This window comes from Amblyraja radiata, chromosome 10 (genome assembly GCF_010909765.2).
Source record: "Amblyraja radiata isolate CabotCenter1 chromosome 10, sAmbRad1.1.pri, whole genome shotgun sequence".
Taxonomy (NCBI): Eukaryota; Metazoa; Chordata; class Chondrichthyes; order Rajiformes; family Rajidae; genus Amblyraja; species Amblyraja radiata.
In genome coordinates, this window is record NC_045965.1 from 66,691,205 (window position 1) to 66,709,045 (window position 17,841).

General features: G+C 44.5%; 1 protein-coding gene across 1 annotated transcript in view; it reads left to right on the forward strand.

Moving 5' to 3' along the window:
• spata1 (spermatogenesis associated 1) overlaps positions 1-3,174 on the forward strand; it is a 48,137-nt gene extending 44,963 nt beyond the window's left edge. The window contains exon 12 of the mRNA XM_033029084.1: positions 2,830-3,174. Coding sequence (XP_032884975.1) covers positions 2,830-2,958 — 129 coding nt within the window. The 3' untranslated portion in view covers positions 2,959-3,174. The remainder of the gene's footprint in view (positions 1-2,829) is intronic.
• Positions 3,175-17,841: the final 14,667 nt, after the last annotated feature.

Below are 17,841 nucleotides of genomic sequence, written 5' to 3' on the forward strand. Positions count from 1 at the left end.
CTCAAGCTTGGCCAGCTGTCAAACCCAGCATGAACAAGTGTTTCTGATTGTCATTCATAAAATTAATAACAATCAATTTCTACTTACTGTAATATTTTAATTGCTAAAAATAAATCACTTAAAACACTGACAATAATTAACAACATTGAAGTAAACCCAAGTAACTCAAATATTGTTTGGTTATCTTTCTTCATTTGAACATAGAACAATACAGCACAGGAATGGCCTTTAAGCCCACAATGTCCGTACCGAACATGATGCAAAGTTAAACAAATGGCCTCTGCCTGCATGTGTTCTGTACCCCTCCATTTTCTGCGTATCCATGTGCCTATACTGTTGTGCTTAAAGAGGCTTTCCCAAATGCAGGCAGGTGGGACAAGTGTAGCTGGGCAATGTTGTCTGGCATGGGCAAGTTGGGCCGAATGGCCTGTTTCCACACTGTATCACTCCATGACTCTTAGATATTGGATGTGGAGAGGCTGTTTCCACTAGTGGGAGAGTCTAGGACCAGAAGTCAGAGCCTGAGAATAAATGGAAGGATATGAAGAAGAAGTCAGAGCGTGATGAATCTGTGGAATTCATTGCCACAGAAGGCTGTGGAGGCCGTCAATGGATATTTTTATGGCATAGATAGATTCCTGATTAGTGCGGGTGTCAGGGGTTATGGAAGAGAATTGGGTTGAGAGGGAAAGATAGATCAACCATGAGTGAATGGCGGAGTAGACTTGATGGGCTGAATGGCCTAATTCTGTTCCTATCACATGAACATCAATTTGCAGAGAATGGAGGGATATGGATCACGTGCAGGCAGATGAGATCAGATCAGCTAGGCATAATGTACAGCCAAAGCCCATTCCTGTGCTGTACTGGTCTATGAAATGTGAAATTAAAGATATTGTGGGGTTAAGGACGTGATCCTCTGTAATACTGTTCTCTAAGACCATAAGACATAAGAACCGGATTAGGCAATTTTCCCATTGAGTCTGTTCTGCCATTCAATCATGGCTGATCTATTTTTCCCTCTCTTAGTTTAGTTTATTGTCATGTGTACCGGGGTACAGTGAAAAGCTTTCTTTTATGCGCGCTATCCAGTCAGCGGAAAGACTACATATGATTACATGTGTAGAGAGGAACAGCAGATGCTGGTTGAAACCGAAGACAGACACAAAAAGCTAAAGTAACTCAGCGGGACAGGCAGCATCTCTGGAGAAAAGAAATAATCTGAAGAAGGGTCTCGACCGGAAGCTTCACCTGTTCTTTTTTTCCAGACATGCTGCCTGCCCTACTGAGATAGTCCAGCATCTTGTCATAGTCATAGAGTGATACAGGGTGGAAACAGGCCCTTTGGCCCAACTTGCCCACACAAGCCAACATGTTCCAGCTACACTAGTCCCTCCTGCCTGCGTTGGGTCCATACCCCTCCAAACCAGTCCTATCCATGTACCTGTCTAGCTGTTTCTTATATGTTGGGATAGTCCCTGCCTCAACTGCCTCCTCTGGCAGCTTGTTCCATACACCCCCCCCCCCCCCCCCCCCCTTTGTGTGAAAAGGTTACCCGTCAGATTCTTATTAAATGTATTCCCCTTCACCTTAAGCCTATGTCCTCTGGTCCTCGATGAACCTACTCTGGGCAAGAGACTCATGATTTTATACATCATAAGATCACCACTCATCCTCCAGTGCTCCATGAATGGAGTCCCAGCCTACTCAACCTCTCCTTATAGCTCAGACCCTCTAGTCCTGGCAACATCCTTGTAAATCTTTTCTGTACCCTTTCAAGCTTGACAACATCTTTCCCATAACATGGTGCCCAGAACAGAACACAATACTCTAAATGCGGTTTCACCAACGTCTTATAGATCTGCAACGTGAACTCCCAACTTCTATACTCAATACTCTGACTGATGAAGGCCAATGTGCAAAAAACCTATTTGACCGCCCTATCTACTTGTGACGCCACCTTCAAGGAACAGGCACCTGTACTCCTGGATCCCTCTGCTCTACAACACTCCCCAGAGTCCTACCATTCGCTGTATAGGTCCTGCCCATGTTAGACTTCCTAACATACAACACCTCACATTTCTCTGTATTAAATTCCTCAGCCCACCTGGCCATTCGATCAAGATCCTGCTGCAATTTTTCACCACCATCTTCACGATCTGCAAAACCACCCACTTTTGTACCATCAGCATTGTGTCTGAATACATGATTACAATCAAGCCGTCCACAATGTATAGATACAGCATGAAGGGAATAATGTTTAGTTCTCAACCCCATTCTCCTGCCCTCTCCTGATAACCTTTGACGCAGAAATGTTTAATTGTTTTGGTACGTAGGGACACTCATTTCACGGCTGCCATCGGGATGAAGGTACAGGAGCCTGAAAACTCTAATGTCCAGGTTCAGGTCCAGCTTCCTCCCTGCAGCCATCAGGCTATTAAACACAACATCCTCCAATAAGCTCAGAACATAGAGTATTATTGTTATTATTGTACTATTATTGCTTTTTTTGTGTACGTATGTGTGCATGATATATATATATATAATGTATATATATATATATATATATATATATGTGTGTGTGTGTGTGTGTGTGTGTGTGTGTGTGCGTGTGTGTGTGTGTGTGTGTGTGCGCGCGCGCGCACACACACACACATTGTTTACGGTATATTATGTTTACATATTCTGTTGTGCTGCTACAAGTAAGAATTTCATTCTTCTATCTGGGACATATGACAATAAAACGCTTGACTCTTGAAATACTCTGGACGCTTGCGTTCAGCTTTCTATCGCAATCGGACATTACAGGGGCTTCTGTTGTTTTCACAGCTGAGGAAGCAGACTTTGACGGACCTCAAGGCCCTCCGAGCAGAGTTGGCACAGAAGAAGACTCGCTCGTCTCTGAACCGGCTGCACGGTGCCTCTACTCCCCACGGCCTGAACATCCTTGCTGCTTAGTAATGCGGAAGGGCACTGAGCTATCCCGTACCCCAGCATCACAACACCACCCGCCCCCACGTTGGCTGTGAAGTCCTTGGGTACTCACCACTCTGCATGAATGGAAGATTTTGTTTTAATCCTCATTCGGTAATCGCAGAGGGTTGTTGATGTAACCCAGTCCATCACACAGACCAAATATCAATGGATATTTTTAAGGCAGATATAGATAATTCTAGATTAATACAGGTGTCAGGGGTTATGAGGAGATGGCAGAAGAATGGGGTTAGGAAGGAAAGATAGATCAGCTATGATTGAATGGCGGAGTAGACTTGATGGGCTGAATGGCCTAATTCTGCTCCTATCACTTATGAACATGACTCCCCACCATGGACTCCATCTACACTTCACGCTGCCTCGGGAAAGCAGCCAACCTAATTAAGGACTTGTCCCACCTTGGTAATTTCTTCTACTTCCTCCTCCCATCGGGCAGTAGGTACAGAAGCTTCAAACTTGTAGATAGATCAGCCAAGATTAAATGGCAGAGTAGACTTGATGGGCCAAACGGCCTAATTCTACTCGTATCAGTTATGACCTTATGTTCTCACTCCTCAGCAAATGAGTACAGTGGGCAAATGGTCACGCAGTAGACTGTTCCACCCAAGCAACGGTAAGCTTGAAGTCAAAGAGGAACCACCTTTCTTTTTACTTACAGCAACACCAGCTGAGTAGCGATCCCACTATTAGGGGAAGCCTCCTCTCACTCCATCCTCCATTTCCCACTGGATCCAGGGGGTCAAAGAAGTCAATTTAGGCTTTAGACGACAAGTAGTGGTGGAAGGGTGGATGTACACAATGAGTTGAAGAATCGCCCCGACCCACAACGTTGCCTGGCCATTCCCACAACAGATGCTGATTCTCCAGAACTTTGTGTTTTACTCAAGATTCAGGGGTTATGGGGAGAATGCTGGAGAATGAGGTTGAGAGTGAGAGATTGATCAGCCGTTTTTGAATGGTGGAGTAGACTTGATGGGCCGAATGGCCTGATTCTGCTCCTAGTAGTTATGAACATTCCAGCATCTGTAGTTCCTTCTAACTCCCTGGAGACATTGGGCTGCATGGTGAAGCAATGATAGAGTTGCTGTCTGGTACAGTAGACCCGGGTTCCATCCTGACTACGGGTGCTGTCTGTACAGAGTCCACCCCCCCCCCCGTGAACGCGTGGGTTTTCACCGGGATCTTCCGTTTCCTCCCACACTCCAAAGACGTGCAGGTTTGTAGGTTAATTACCACAGCCAGACATAAAAACAGTTTTTATCCACAAGTTGCTCTACTCAACAGCCAAAAATCTGTAGCCTCCCTTTGATTTGGTATATTGTTGGTTCACATGCTTGATCAATGGTGTTTTATCATTAATGCTTTATTATTATTAATGTTTAGTGTTTTCTGAGTCATTCGTAACTGTAACTGTATGTCATGTTGTTACTTGTGGGCGGAGCACCAAGGCAAATTCCTTGTATGTGAATACTTGGCCAATAAATGTACTTACTTCCTTACTTACTTAATTGGCATGGTATAAGTGTAAATTGTCCCTAGTGTGTGTAGGATAATGTTAGTTGTGTGGGGATCGCTGGTGGGCGCGGACTCGGTGGGCCGAAGGGCCTGTTTCCTTACTGTATCCCTAATCTAAACTAATCTTAAAAATTGGCTCTAAACCTCGGTGTGAACGGAGGATACGGAGTCTGAGGTGGAGGAGATGGAGTCTGGAGTAGAAGGGGCAAGGTTTGGGGCAGAGCGGCGGAATCTGCACTCTCTGTATCTGGGACACTACATTTTGCAAGCCTGATGTAATCTGGAATAATATGCTAGCAGAATAGCATGCAATACAATGCTTTTCATTGTATCTCGGTACATGTAACAGTAATAATCCAATACCATTGAGCAGGTGGGGAATATGTGACTCAATAAGGTGTCAACACTTCAAAACTTCAAGCCAGGAAGGGTTACAAGTTGCTAAATAAATATTGTAATATGCTCATGTGATTGAGGTGATTTAATGATAGGCCGTTCAGCCCATCGAGTCTACTCTGCCATTCAATCATGGCTGATCTACCTTTCCCTTTTAACCCCATTCTCCTGCCTTCTCCCCATAACCCCTAACACCCATACTAATCAAGAATCTATCTATCTCTACCTTAAAAATATGAATTGACTTAGCCTCCACAGCCTTCTGTGGCAATGGATTTCACAGATTCACCACCCTCTGACTAAAGACCAGAAGGAAACCACTACCTGACTAGTAAACTGCTATGTATGAAATATAATTAACATATTTGATGTCTTGCGCAATGGTACGCATGCGCAGGAGAGAATCATGTGGAGTTCAGATTAAAGAAGCTTGGTAGTTACCTCCCATGTCCGTGTTATTTAAAGTCCGTTTCAAGCACCAAATACACAACATAAACCTATCGATGGAATGTATGATGAGCGTTTGACGGCCCTGAGTTTATGTTTAATTTATTGTCACGTGTACCGAGGTACAATGATAAGCTTTTTATGCGTGCTATCAAGTCTGCGGAAAGGCAATACATGATTACAATCGAGCCTTCCACAGTGTACAGATACATGATAAAGGGGATAACGTTTAGTGCAAGATAAAGTCCACAAGCACAGCACTATAAAGCTGTGTTATGATTTCCTGACATCTTCAATGTTTAAGAAAGAACTGCAGATAAGAACTGCAGATGGTGGTAAAATCGAAGGTAGACACAAAATGCTGGCGAAATGAGGCAGCATCTATGGAAGGAATCCATATCCAAGGAATTGACGATGTTTCAGGTCGAGGCCCTGGATCTGGATCTGGATGTAGTGCGCTGAAAAGCTCTAGGTAGAGCATCACTCCGCACTTATACTCCATTGAATTATTAGGGTGGATAATTTAAAAGGTTAATTATGTGTCCAAAAATCAACGTGCTGGAGTAACTCGTTGGGTCTCAACTTTCTACTTGTTTCTACTTTTTATAATTATAAATTATAGCTGGGAAAAAAGGAAGGCGCGGGGTGGGGACAAAACCTGGCGAATGATATGTATAGTAAGGAACTGCAGATGCTGGTTTACACCATAGGCGGGACAGGCAGCATCTCTGGGCGAATGATAGGTGGATACAGGATGGTATCATTAGCAGAAGGATGGCCATAGGCTGGACATGAAAAAAGAGATAAAATAGTGAGAAACAAGCTGGAATAGATTATTTCAGCAACACTTGAGAGGCTGGGCCCTCGTTTTGTGTAACAGCAGCAGCGTACGCCAAAATTAAGAGGCGCATCAAAAAGCTGGAGTAACTCAGCGGTCAGGCAGCATCTCTGGAGAAAAGGCAGCAACTCTACCGCTGCGCCACCGTGACTAGCTATCTTCAGACCTTATCGTTAATGTCCCAGTCCATGAAGGCATGCATATCATATACCACCTTTACCATTCTATCTCCTAGTGTTGCCAGTTTCAGGAAGCTATGGACTTATGAAAGTTTATGAGACTTAAAAAATTAATGAAGCAGTAAAGTGTGGCAGTGAGATATAACAAATTGACTTTGAGATGTGAAGCAGCAAACAAAGATTATCGGAATATTTTATACTCTCAGTTGCAAAAGAACTACATTCATTGAATATTATGAAGTCATCTTGGTTAATGATCATTCCAAAGACTTCAATCATTGGAAAATGAAATATCAGTAATTATCTCGTGTATACTTGCACTTGTCATCATAATTAATATAATACACAACACAAATTTCCCTTGAATTTCATCAACTTGAGCCTTCATTCAGCTGAAGGATTTGCTAGCAAAGATTTGAGTGCATTCTGGAATCAATTTGCAAGATCTGAAATCATTAATTCGATGAAATATTAAATCTAATTGAAATATTAAATCTAATTTCGGTCCTGGTCTCTAGATTTCTTCAGAAGGAAAACAAAATGGTGTTATTCACTGCTGATGCTTCTTGTTCATTGTTAGAGTAGGGCGTTCCACAATGATTGTGCCTTCCTCACCTCCGCAGCTTTGGAACTGTACGTCAGGAAATTTCCTGTCCAAATACCAATTCCACGAAGTTTTAGTTTCTTCATGAGAGCCACCTTTATTTTAATACTCTGTAAATTGTCAAACCAGACCTCATGGAATACCTTCCCTGTCTGTTGAAAAATCAAAGAGTTGTACACATGGGGGTGGCACAGTCTTAAACTCTTAATAAATAAAATAATTGAGCTTGCGGTATAAGATGCGGTCAGACACGTCGGGAAATAAAGAAGTCCATACTTACAAATTAGAATTTCAACAGATGAAAATGTTCATCCATCTTTAACAATTTATTAGGGGATAAAGTTTATGTATCTGCTGGTTAGTATTATTTGGCCATCTCAGTAAAATTATCTCCATTGAATTATTAGGGTGGATAATTTAAAAGGTTAATTATGTGTCCAAAATTCAACGTGCTGGAGTAACTCGTTGGGTCTCAACTTTCTACTTGTTTCTACTTTTTATAATTATAAATTATAGCTGGGAAAAAAGGAAGGCGCGGGGTGGGGACAAAACCTGGCAAGTGATATGTATAGTAAGGAACTGCAGATGCTGGTTTACACCATAGGCAGGACAGGCAGCATCTCTGGGTGAATGATAGGTGGATACAGGATGGTATCATTAGCAGAAGGATGGCCATAGGCTGGACATGAAAAAAGAGATAAAATAGTGAGAAACAAGCTGGAATAGATTATTTCAGCAACACTTGAGAGGCTGGGCCCTCGTTTTGTGTAACAGCAGCAGCGTACGCCAAAATTAAGAGGCGCATCGAAAGGATCTAGACGCAAAAAGCTTGAGTAACTCAGCGGTCAGGCAGCATCTCTGGAGAAAAGGAATATGTGACGTTTCAGGTCAAGACCCTTCTTCAGACTGGCTCACATTAAACCTATGATTCTTGATTCCCCTACACAGGGTAAAAGACTAATTTCTCCTCTCTTTTCCTACTTTGGAACAGATTAATCAGTGTGAGGGTAGCGCAGCGGTAGAGCTGCTGCCTCCCAGCACCAGACACCCAGGTTCCATCCTGACTACGGGTGCTGTCTGTACGGAGTTTGTACGTTCTCCCCGTGACCGCAAGGGTTTTTTCCCGAGATCCTCGGTTTCCTCCCACACTCCAAAGACGTCCAGGTTTGTGGGTTAGTTGGCTTGGTATAAGTGTAAATTGTCCCTAGTGTGTGAAGGATAGTGTCAGTGTGCGGAGATCACTGATCGGTGCGAACTCGGTGAGCCAAAGGGCCTGTTTCCACGCTGTCTTTCGCAATTAAACTAAACTGTTTAATCACAAAAGGGAGAAGTGTAAACATATCCTAAAGCTGACACCGGGTTCAGGCCTGCAAGGTGCTTTGACTGACAATCTTACCTTGTAGCTAAACGATGGTACATTCAATTCTTTGTGCCATAATACCCTGGCCATTGTTTTAGCCAGGATCTCGGTGATAGTCTTGTACGGGACTTTTTTTCCGGATTGGAAACTGCATGGATGCTTCCCACGTTTATTTATCAATTCACACCCACCTGACTGGAAAATATAAGGAGGTCAAAAGCAAGTATTGATTGATTGATTGACACTTTATTGTCAGGTGTACTTGGTACAGTGAGATTATTTGCTTTGCATACAGTACAACTAAGGTCATAAAGTTATAAGTGGTAGGAGCAGAATTAGGCCATTCGGCCCATCAATTCTTCTCTGTCATTCAATCATACCTGATCCATCTCTTCCTTCTACCCCATTCTCCTGCCTTCTCCCCATAACCCCTGACATCAGTGATTAAAAATATCCATTGACTTGGCCTCCACAGCTTTCTGTGGCAAGAATTCCACAGGTTCGCCACCATCTGACTAAAGAAATTCCTCCTCAGCTTCTTCCTAAAGGAGCGTCCTTTAATTCTGAGGCTATGACCTCTTGTCCTAGACTCTCCCACCAGTAGAAACACCCTTTCCACATCCACATCCACTCTATCCAAGCCTTTCACTATTCAGTAATGAGATCATCCCTCATCCTTATAATCTCCAGTGAGTATAGGCCCAGTGACATCAAACGCTCATCATATGTTAACCCACTCATTCCTGAGATTATTCTTGTAAACCTCCTCTGGACCATCTCCAGAGCCAGCACATCCTTCCTCAGATATAGGGCCCAAAATTGCTCACCGTATTCCAAATACTGCCTGACCAGTGCCTTAGAGAGCCTAAGCATTACATCCCTGTTTTTGTATTCTAGCCTTCTTGAAATAGCATTGTGCTTGCCTTCCTTACTACCGATTCAACTTGCAGATTAGCTTTTTGGGAATCATATATGGTATGATTTGCCTGGATAGCGCTCGTCAGCGGAAAGATAAAACATGATTACAATCGAGCCATTTACAGTGTATAGATACATGATAAGGGAATAACGTTTATGCAAGGTAAAGCCAGCAAAGTTGATCAAAGATAGCCCGAGGGTCACCAATGAGGTAGATAGTGCTTCAGGGCTGAAGGTTAGTATAATGAAAAGAAGATATAAAATAGATATTAAACATCTTTACATCAGAAGTAATGTTGTTGAAATGGTTCAAAAGCAATCTATGATTTTAAGAAAAAATATTGCGATTTCTAAACTACAAATCAATGTCCCATTTAAGACTAGTTATCAAATGGATTATTTTCTCCTTACCTCATGCAACTTCTTGCAAGGATAATCAATGCCAAACCATGGCACTCCCATGATAAGCTTACTGGGGGCAATGCCCAGATTTATATATGACTTGATGCCTAGGCAAGCAAAACATGTCTCAGATTAACATTGAAGCGTGGCTGGTCAATATTAAAGTGAAAGGTCTTACTGTACATACCTGATACCATTTTAGTGTAGGGGGAATTTGACTTTGCAAAGCACTCATCATTGTTTGTAGTGTGCATATTGTAGCTCATCACAAAGAGATAGTCGGCGTAATTTGCTAATTTTTCATATTCGTAACATCGGCCATAAGCACATTCTGGTTTCCAGGGGGCATCAATTATCAGCTAAAGACCGGTGAGAAAGGACATTGGATGGTCACACAGACAATTGTGGTTTGGTTACCTAGTTTCACGATAGCATAGAGACCCAGCAAGGAAGCAGGCCCTTCGGCCCACCGAGTCCATGCTGACCATTGATCACCCGTTCACACTAGTTCTATGTTATCCCACTTTCTCATCCACTCCCCACACACCAGGGGCAATTTACAGAGGGCCGATTAACCTACAAACCCACATGTCTTTGGCACGTGGGATTAAACGTGGGAACACCCGGAGAAAACCCACGTGGTCACAGGAAGAACATGCAAACTCCAAACATACAGCACCCGAGGTCAGGATCGAACCTGCTGCATTGAGGCAGCAGCTCTACCAGCTGTGCCACTGATTATTCATTTATTGTATAATTATCTGCATGTTATTGCGTTAATGGAGCTGTAAAGCTGCAATAGGTAAGAATTTAATTGTTCAGTTGCAGCTACATCTGACAATTAAACTCTCTTGATTCTTAGAACTTAGAACATTAGACACTGCTGCACAAGAACAAGCTCTTCAATCCAAAATGTTGGTGCCGAACATGGTGCCAAGACTCCTCTTTGTATTGACCTTACATTCCTTTCATACAGACTAAAAGTACATGCATCTGAAGAAGGGTCTCGACCAGAAACGTCACCCATTTTCTTCTCTCCAGAGTTACTGCAGCATTTTGTCTATATTCGGTTTAAACCACCATCTGCAGTTCCTTCCTACACAAGCACATGTGCTTTATGGGAACTGTGTGTTTTTACAGTGTTCACAGCTGTACACAGTGAAACACCACATAGTTTGGAGACACAAGAGACTGCAGATGCTGGGAGAAGCAAGAAACAAAGTGCTGGAAGAACTCGGCAGGTCAGGCAGCATCTGCGGAGGGAATGAATGAATGAATGAAAGGAATTGTCAACCTTTAAAATCAAAACCTTGCATTGTGCGATAGGCATAGCAAGGATAGATGGAATCTCTTTCCGAGGATGGAAACATCAAAATACTAGGTTCAAGATCACAGGGGCAAAGTTTAAAGAAGATTTGCGGGGCAAGTTTTTTTACATTTACGGTGGGTGCCTGGCATGCGTTGGTGGTGGTGGTGGAGGCAGATACGATAGTGGTGTTTAAGAGAGTTTTGGACAGGTACAGGGATATGCAGGGAATGGAGAGATATGGGTCACGTGCAGGCAGATAAGTGATGGTCTTTGCATCATGTTCGGCACAGACATTGTGGGCTGAAGTGCCTGTTCTTGTTCTCTACTGTTCTATGTTCTATCAGGACTGCTCGACATACCAAGTTCTTCCAGCACTGGAGCTCTTCTAGTTTGTTACCCAGAAGTTTAGGACCATCGGGCATTTGGCAGGCCTGGCTCACCCGCTGCAGAACTGGAAACAACCCTGTAGAGGGAGCCACTGAGCCCGGCCCCGGCCGGTTCCCAAGGAAAGGCGAACTGGAGAGGGAGGGACTGGTGGGGAGGGAACCGGTGATGGTGGATGCAAGAACAACAGTAACTGGGGTCTTGTCTTATGCTCCCTCAATAACACCTGGGATGGAGCCCATCAGATCCTGGGGATTTATCCACCTTAATGTTTAAAGGAGATGTTTAAAACCCTGATGGGTGTCAGGGGTTATGGGGGGAAGGCATGAGAATGAGTTGAGAGGGAAGATAGAGCAGCCATGATTGAATGGTGGCGTGGCCTTGATGGGCCGAATGGCCTAATTCTGCTCCTATTACATATGACCTTATGACCTTGAGAGGGGAGGGGGTTGAGGGGGGATCTTATAGAAACTTACAAGATTCTCAAGGGGTTGGACAGGCTAGATGCAGGAAGATTATTCCAGATGTTGGGGAAGTCCAGAACTAGGGGTCACAGTTTAAGGATAAGAGGGAAGTCTTTTAGGACCGAGATGAGAAAATCATTTTTTACACAGAGAGTGGTGAATCTATGGAATTCTCTGCCACAGAAGGTAGTTGAGGCCAGTTCATTGGCTATATTTAAGAGCGAGTTAGATGTGGCCCTTGTGGCTAATGGGATCAGGGGGTATGGAGAGAAGGCAGGGATGGGATACTGAGTTTGGATGATCAGCCATGATCATATCGAATGGCCTACTCCTACGGTGCAGGCTCGAAGGGCCGAATGGCCTACTCCTGCACCTATTTTCTATGTTTCTATGTTTCCTTCTTGATCGTACCATCTCTCTGGACTATCGGCGTAGCCCCACTCATTTCACTGTGCTCCATGTTAATGCAAGGTTCTCCTCGAGCACCTCTCCCACATTTGTAATTCTGTCTAGATATACAGTGCGGAAACAGGCCCTTCGGCCCACCTTGTCCGTGCCGACCAGCGATCCCCGCACACTAGCAATATCCTACACCCGCTAGGGAAAATTTACAATGAAATCAAGGCTAATTTACCTACAAACCTGTACGCCTTTGGAGTGTGGGATGAAACCGAAGCACCCGGAGAAAACCCACACAGGTCACAGGGAGAACGTACAAACTCCGTGCAGACAACACCCGTAGTCAGTGAACCCGGGTATCTGGCGCGATGAGGCAGCAACTCTACCATGGCACTACCGTGCCGCCCTGATCATCTCAACATCTCCCTAATTTATCAGCACAGCCCCACTGATCTCACTGTCTTCCATGTCTTTGCTTGGACAATCCAATGCAAAGTTCTCATTCATTGATTTTTTGATTGATTGACTGATACTTTATTACGGATACTTCCCAGTGAATTTCTTTGTTTTGTGTACCGTACACAAAGGTATGCAAAGAGGCACTACCTATAGGGCGCCGACAAGGTACAAATTATCCAATGTATTCCCCAATGATCCCTCTTTGTTCCCTCGGTGCCCCCCCCCCCCCCCCCCCCTACGCCGGGTCCTTCTTTGGTCTTGTTGAGTACCTCTCCCACACACTCTGTCTCCCAGGCATAAACTCACTCCGTTATCGCTGAGTGGTCCTACCTTCTCACAGTCTGTTTCCATAATCCAATTGTTCCTTTCTGCATAGCACCAAGTTTGCTACACATTGTGCCTTGGGCGGTACGGTGGCTCTGAGGTAGAGCTGCTGCCTCACAGCGCCAGAGACCCGGGTTCAATCCTGACTACGGGTGCTATCTGTACAGAGTTTGAACGTTCTCCCCGTGACCTGGGGATGGGGACTGGACACAGTGGGAACCATTGTGGGGGATGTTTTTATGCTTACTGTTAAATTTCTTTAATGGTGTGTCTAATCTTTATCTGTGTGCTGCATGGCAAGACAAATTTCACTACACCATTTGGTGTATGTGACAATAAATGTCCTTTGTCCTTTGTCCTTTGTCCTTGACCTGCGTGGGTTTTCTCCGGATGCACCGGTTTCCTCGCACCCTCCAAAGACGTACAAGTTTATAGGTTAATTGACTTCTGTAAAGTGTAAATTGTTCCTAGTGTGTAGGATAGTGCTAGTGTACGGGGTGATCACTGGTCAGTGCGGATTCAATGGGCCAAATGGCCTGTTTCCATGCTGTATCTCTAAAGTTTAAATTAAACTCTAAAGTCAATTTGTATCAATTTCAATCTGCATAACACAAAAAAATTAATTTGCCTTCATACTTAATTAAAAAACTAAATTTATCACATTAAAAAAATACATTTACCCTTGATCCAGGAAGTTCCTTATGGAATTTTTCAAAGACTTCACGAACAGCTTGAGTTATTCCTTGTGACTGCTTAGAATATTTAACAACACGCTCATTGACGTGTAAACTCAATCCATCCATACCTTTACTTTTTACTAAATCCACATTTTTTTTAATCCAATTTCTTCTTTTCTGTGCATTGTTTAGAATTTTCAATGGTGGGAGATTGTCTGATGAATCACAAAGGTCATCGGTTATGAATGCAGTTTGATAAGATCAAAGATCCCCAAATAACCCCAATATTGAGTATGCAGTTGTGTTCGATAAATTCAGACAACAGAGTTTGATTCACTCAGTAATTTATTACACTACTAAATAAGGCACATGCACTCACGTAACCCCAAATATCCCCGATCGCACTCGCAAACCCCGAGTGTACAGCAGAGCACACCGCAGGAGGTTATGTTCAAGATCACCTGGCACGTTCGCGACACGGTCCAAGGCTGGGGCTCTCTTCCCGAAACGGCGCCCAACACCATCTTTTATGGCATTTCTTATCAGAGCAGATCGTGCCACTGCCCCCTCCCCTAGCCAGTCATAAGCTCCCCTTGTCTGCAATGTTTCTGAGCGGCAGGGGGGGGGGGTGCGGGTGGTCTACCCATCGATTGCTGTTGTGTTTTGTTCACCAACGCTATGCTTTCCCATAGAATGGCCTGAGAAAGGCTATGCTCTGAGGCAATGAACACAGGTGCAAGGTCAATTTTTGGAGAAATTGTTTTCAAGTGGCTATGGAATGGAGGGCTGCTAATTTAGCTGATAACTCCATTTCACATTTTAGCTGAAATTGTCTGTTTAACCGTTACACGACATATGCCTACTTTGCACTGTGAAATTTCATCAAGGTATGCCTACTTTGAAGAAGTTCTCCTCCTCTCTTCGACTAGAGTTCTGCACCACCCTCTCTCGCTGCCTCCCCTCTGTGATTCTTCCTGCTCTCCAGCTCTATGGCCATCATCTGCTTTGATCTGTCGTTTTCACAGCTGACATTCTCTTTGAAACCAACCCTTCCATACCGTCTAGTTTCCCTCTTCCCTAAATCTCAGTCTGAAGAATGGTCTCGACCGGAAATCACCCATTCCGTCTCTCCAGAGATGCTGCCTGTCCCGCTGAGTTACTCCAGCATTCTGTGTCTATCTTTGATTTGTTAGGCAGAGCTCCCAAAGTCAGGAGGAAGTCAGAGCGAAGGTTTAGTGCAGTGCAACACAGGAACACAACTTTGATCCACAATGTCTGTGCCGACCTTGATGCCAAATTAAACTACCCCTATCTTTCTGCAGTGTTCCATACCCCTCCATTCATGCCTGCCTCTTAAATGCCACTATCATTTCCACCCCTCCCCGCAACATGTTCCAGGCACCAACCCACACCTTCAGATTCAGGAACAGGTTGTTCCCAGCTGTTATCAGGCAACTGAACCATCCTATCACCAACTAGAGAGCAATCCTGAACTACTATCTACCTCATTGGAGACCCTCTGACTATCTTTAATCAGACTTTACTGGCTTTATCTTGCATTAAACGTTATTCACGGCATTTCCAATTATCATGTATCTGTACACTGTGGACGGTCAATTGTAATATTGTAGTGTCTTTCCGCTGACTGGTCAGCACGCAACAAAAGCTTATCACTGTATCTTGGTACACATGACAGTATAATACACTCAAACGCCATTGTGTTAAAAAAAACTTGCCCCTCTCACCTTGAACCTACCCTGGAGAAAATACTCCAACTATCTACCATACCTGTGCCTCTCCTAATTTTCTACACTTCTATCAGGGTTTCCCCTCATCCTCCATGCTCTAGAGAAAACGATCCAAGTTTGCCCAACCTCTCCGCATAGCTAAAGGCAGACACAAAATGCTGGAGTAACTCAGCGGGTCAGGCAGCATCGCTTTGTGAAAATGTTGTCCCTCGGGTTCATATTAAATCTTTCCCCTCAGCCTCTGGTTCTTGATTCCCCTACTCTGTGGTAAAAACAATGTGTGTTCACCCTGTGTATTCCTCTCATGATTTTAGACACTTTCATAAGGTCTCCCCTCATCCTCCTGCACCCCAAGGAATAACGTCCAAGCCTGCCCCCCCCCCCCCCCTCCCCCCCTGTAGCTCAGGCCCGCTTGTTAACGTGTTGGAGATGGCTGGATCAACTCGAGGTACCAAGGCTACCCTTGTGCCTCCCTTGGTCATTATCTTAGATCTGTGACCCATCATCTTCAGGATGCAGAAAAACATTTCATATTTTTGAAATAAAATTAATTACCTCGAATAAAAACTCGAACACCATTGGCATGAGCATGGCACAGGAGTTCAGGGTTATATTTCCCCATGGCCACAACAGTCGTAACCTTAGGCCAATTATAAAACATCCAATCTGTTCCTCCAGTGTCAAAGACAAGGACCTGGTACAAGGGGTGTCAGTTACACATTACTGTTACATTTGCAAATCGCAGAGTTGTAGATGTAGCCCAGTCCATCACACAGACCATTCTCCTCATCATTGACTCCTTCTGCACTACATGTTACCCCGGGAAAGCAACTAACCCAATCAAAGATTTGTCCCAGTACACCCAGTATTTCGGGTCTGGACCCTTCTTCAGACTGTCTAATTATCTGCTATGACTATGAAAAGCTTTTCACTGTACCTCGCTCCATGTGACAATAGTAAACTAATACCAGGACCAATTTATTAATTTAAACAAAGGAGGATTGTAGTATTTGGGCCAGGACTTTACTTGCTTTTTTTTTGTTCAAGATTCCAGCACCATTAGATTAGAGATTCAGCACGGAAACAGGTCCTTCAGCCCACCAAGTCCACACTGACATTTGATCGCCCGTCACACTAGTTCTATGCTATCCACTTCCTCATCCACTCCCTACACTCTGGGGCCAATTAACCGACAAACCAGCATATCTTTGGAGGAAACCGGAGCACCCGGAGGAAACCCACGTGGTCACAAGGAGAAGGTGCAAACTCCACACACACACACCATACCACCCGAGGTCAGGATCGAACCCGGGTTTCTGGTGCCGCGAGGCAGCGGCTCTACCAGCTGCGCCACTGTGCTGCCATCTCTTGCGCCTTCATGCCAATACACCCTAGCCCTCGCTCCCCCCCCACCTGTAAGCCCGTTACATAGCAGTACGTGTCACCCACCTCCATTGCATGGTGAATCTTCTGGGGTATAGGTTGGCAGAGGGCTGCATGAATACATTTACATTTGCTGCTTGGTTTCCCAGATCCACTGCCAGCCCATATCACCAGCACCGCCAAGACCACATCCAAACCTCGGCACATGCTGTCCTCCGCAGCTCTGTCCTGTCCTCGGGACCTCCGACGGATTTCACTTATTAACTTGGCCCGTACGTGATTGCTTTTCTTTCTCCTGCCCTCCGTGGTGACAGTGAACCGTTGACGCAAGTTTCAAACCATCCTCTGTCGAAAATGGTTTGTAAAGTGTAAAGTCTTTCCAAAGAGTAGCTCCACCCTCAGCAGAAGATAAGATCTGAATGGTGGCCTCTCGAGCTTTTGATCAATGTTTATTTGGTTCTCTCTGTCCGCTGTGTTTCAGTTCCATGGTGATAGCATCAGGCAGCAAAGAACAGCACCGTGCTAACGCCAATAGAACTGCCCTGGACAGGTCTTTACTGCGCAGAGATGGAACACACAGATTGTGAATCCCTGCTAATGGCAACACGGGAATGTATCAAAGAGAAATTGTTATGTTTGGCCCATCTGAAACTGAGAAGGTGGCATGCATCATTCCACAGAAGAAGGGTCCCGACCTGAAATGTCCCGCCACCAATGCTGCCCGTCCCGCTGAGTTCCTCCGTCACTTTGGCTTTAGCTGGAGATTCCAGTTCTTCGTGCCTCGCTGCACAATTTCTGTTGGATTATGCAGCTCACGTCCATCTCTCCGGTATCCCATTGTGGTTACTGATATGCCCAGCTCAACCTGTTCCATGGGCAGTCCTTTGTAAAAGTTTGAGGAAGGAACTGTGGATGATGGTTTAAACCGAAGATAGATACAAAAAGCTGGAGCAACTCAGCGGGTCAGACTGCGTCTCTGGAGAAAAGGAATAGTTAATGTTTCAGGTTGAGACCCTTCTTCAGACCATATTTCAGGTCGAG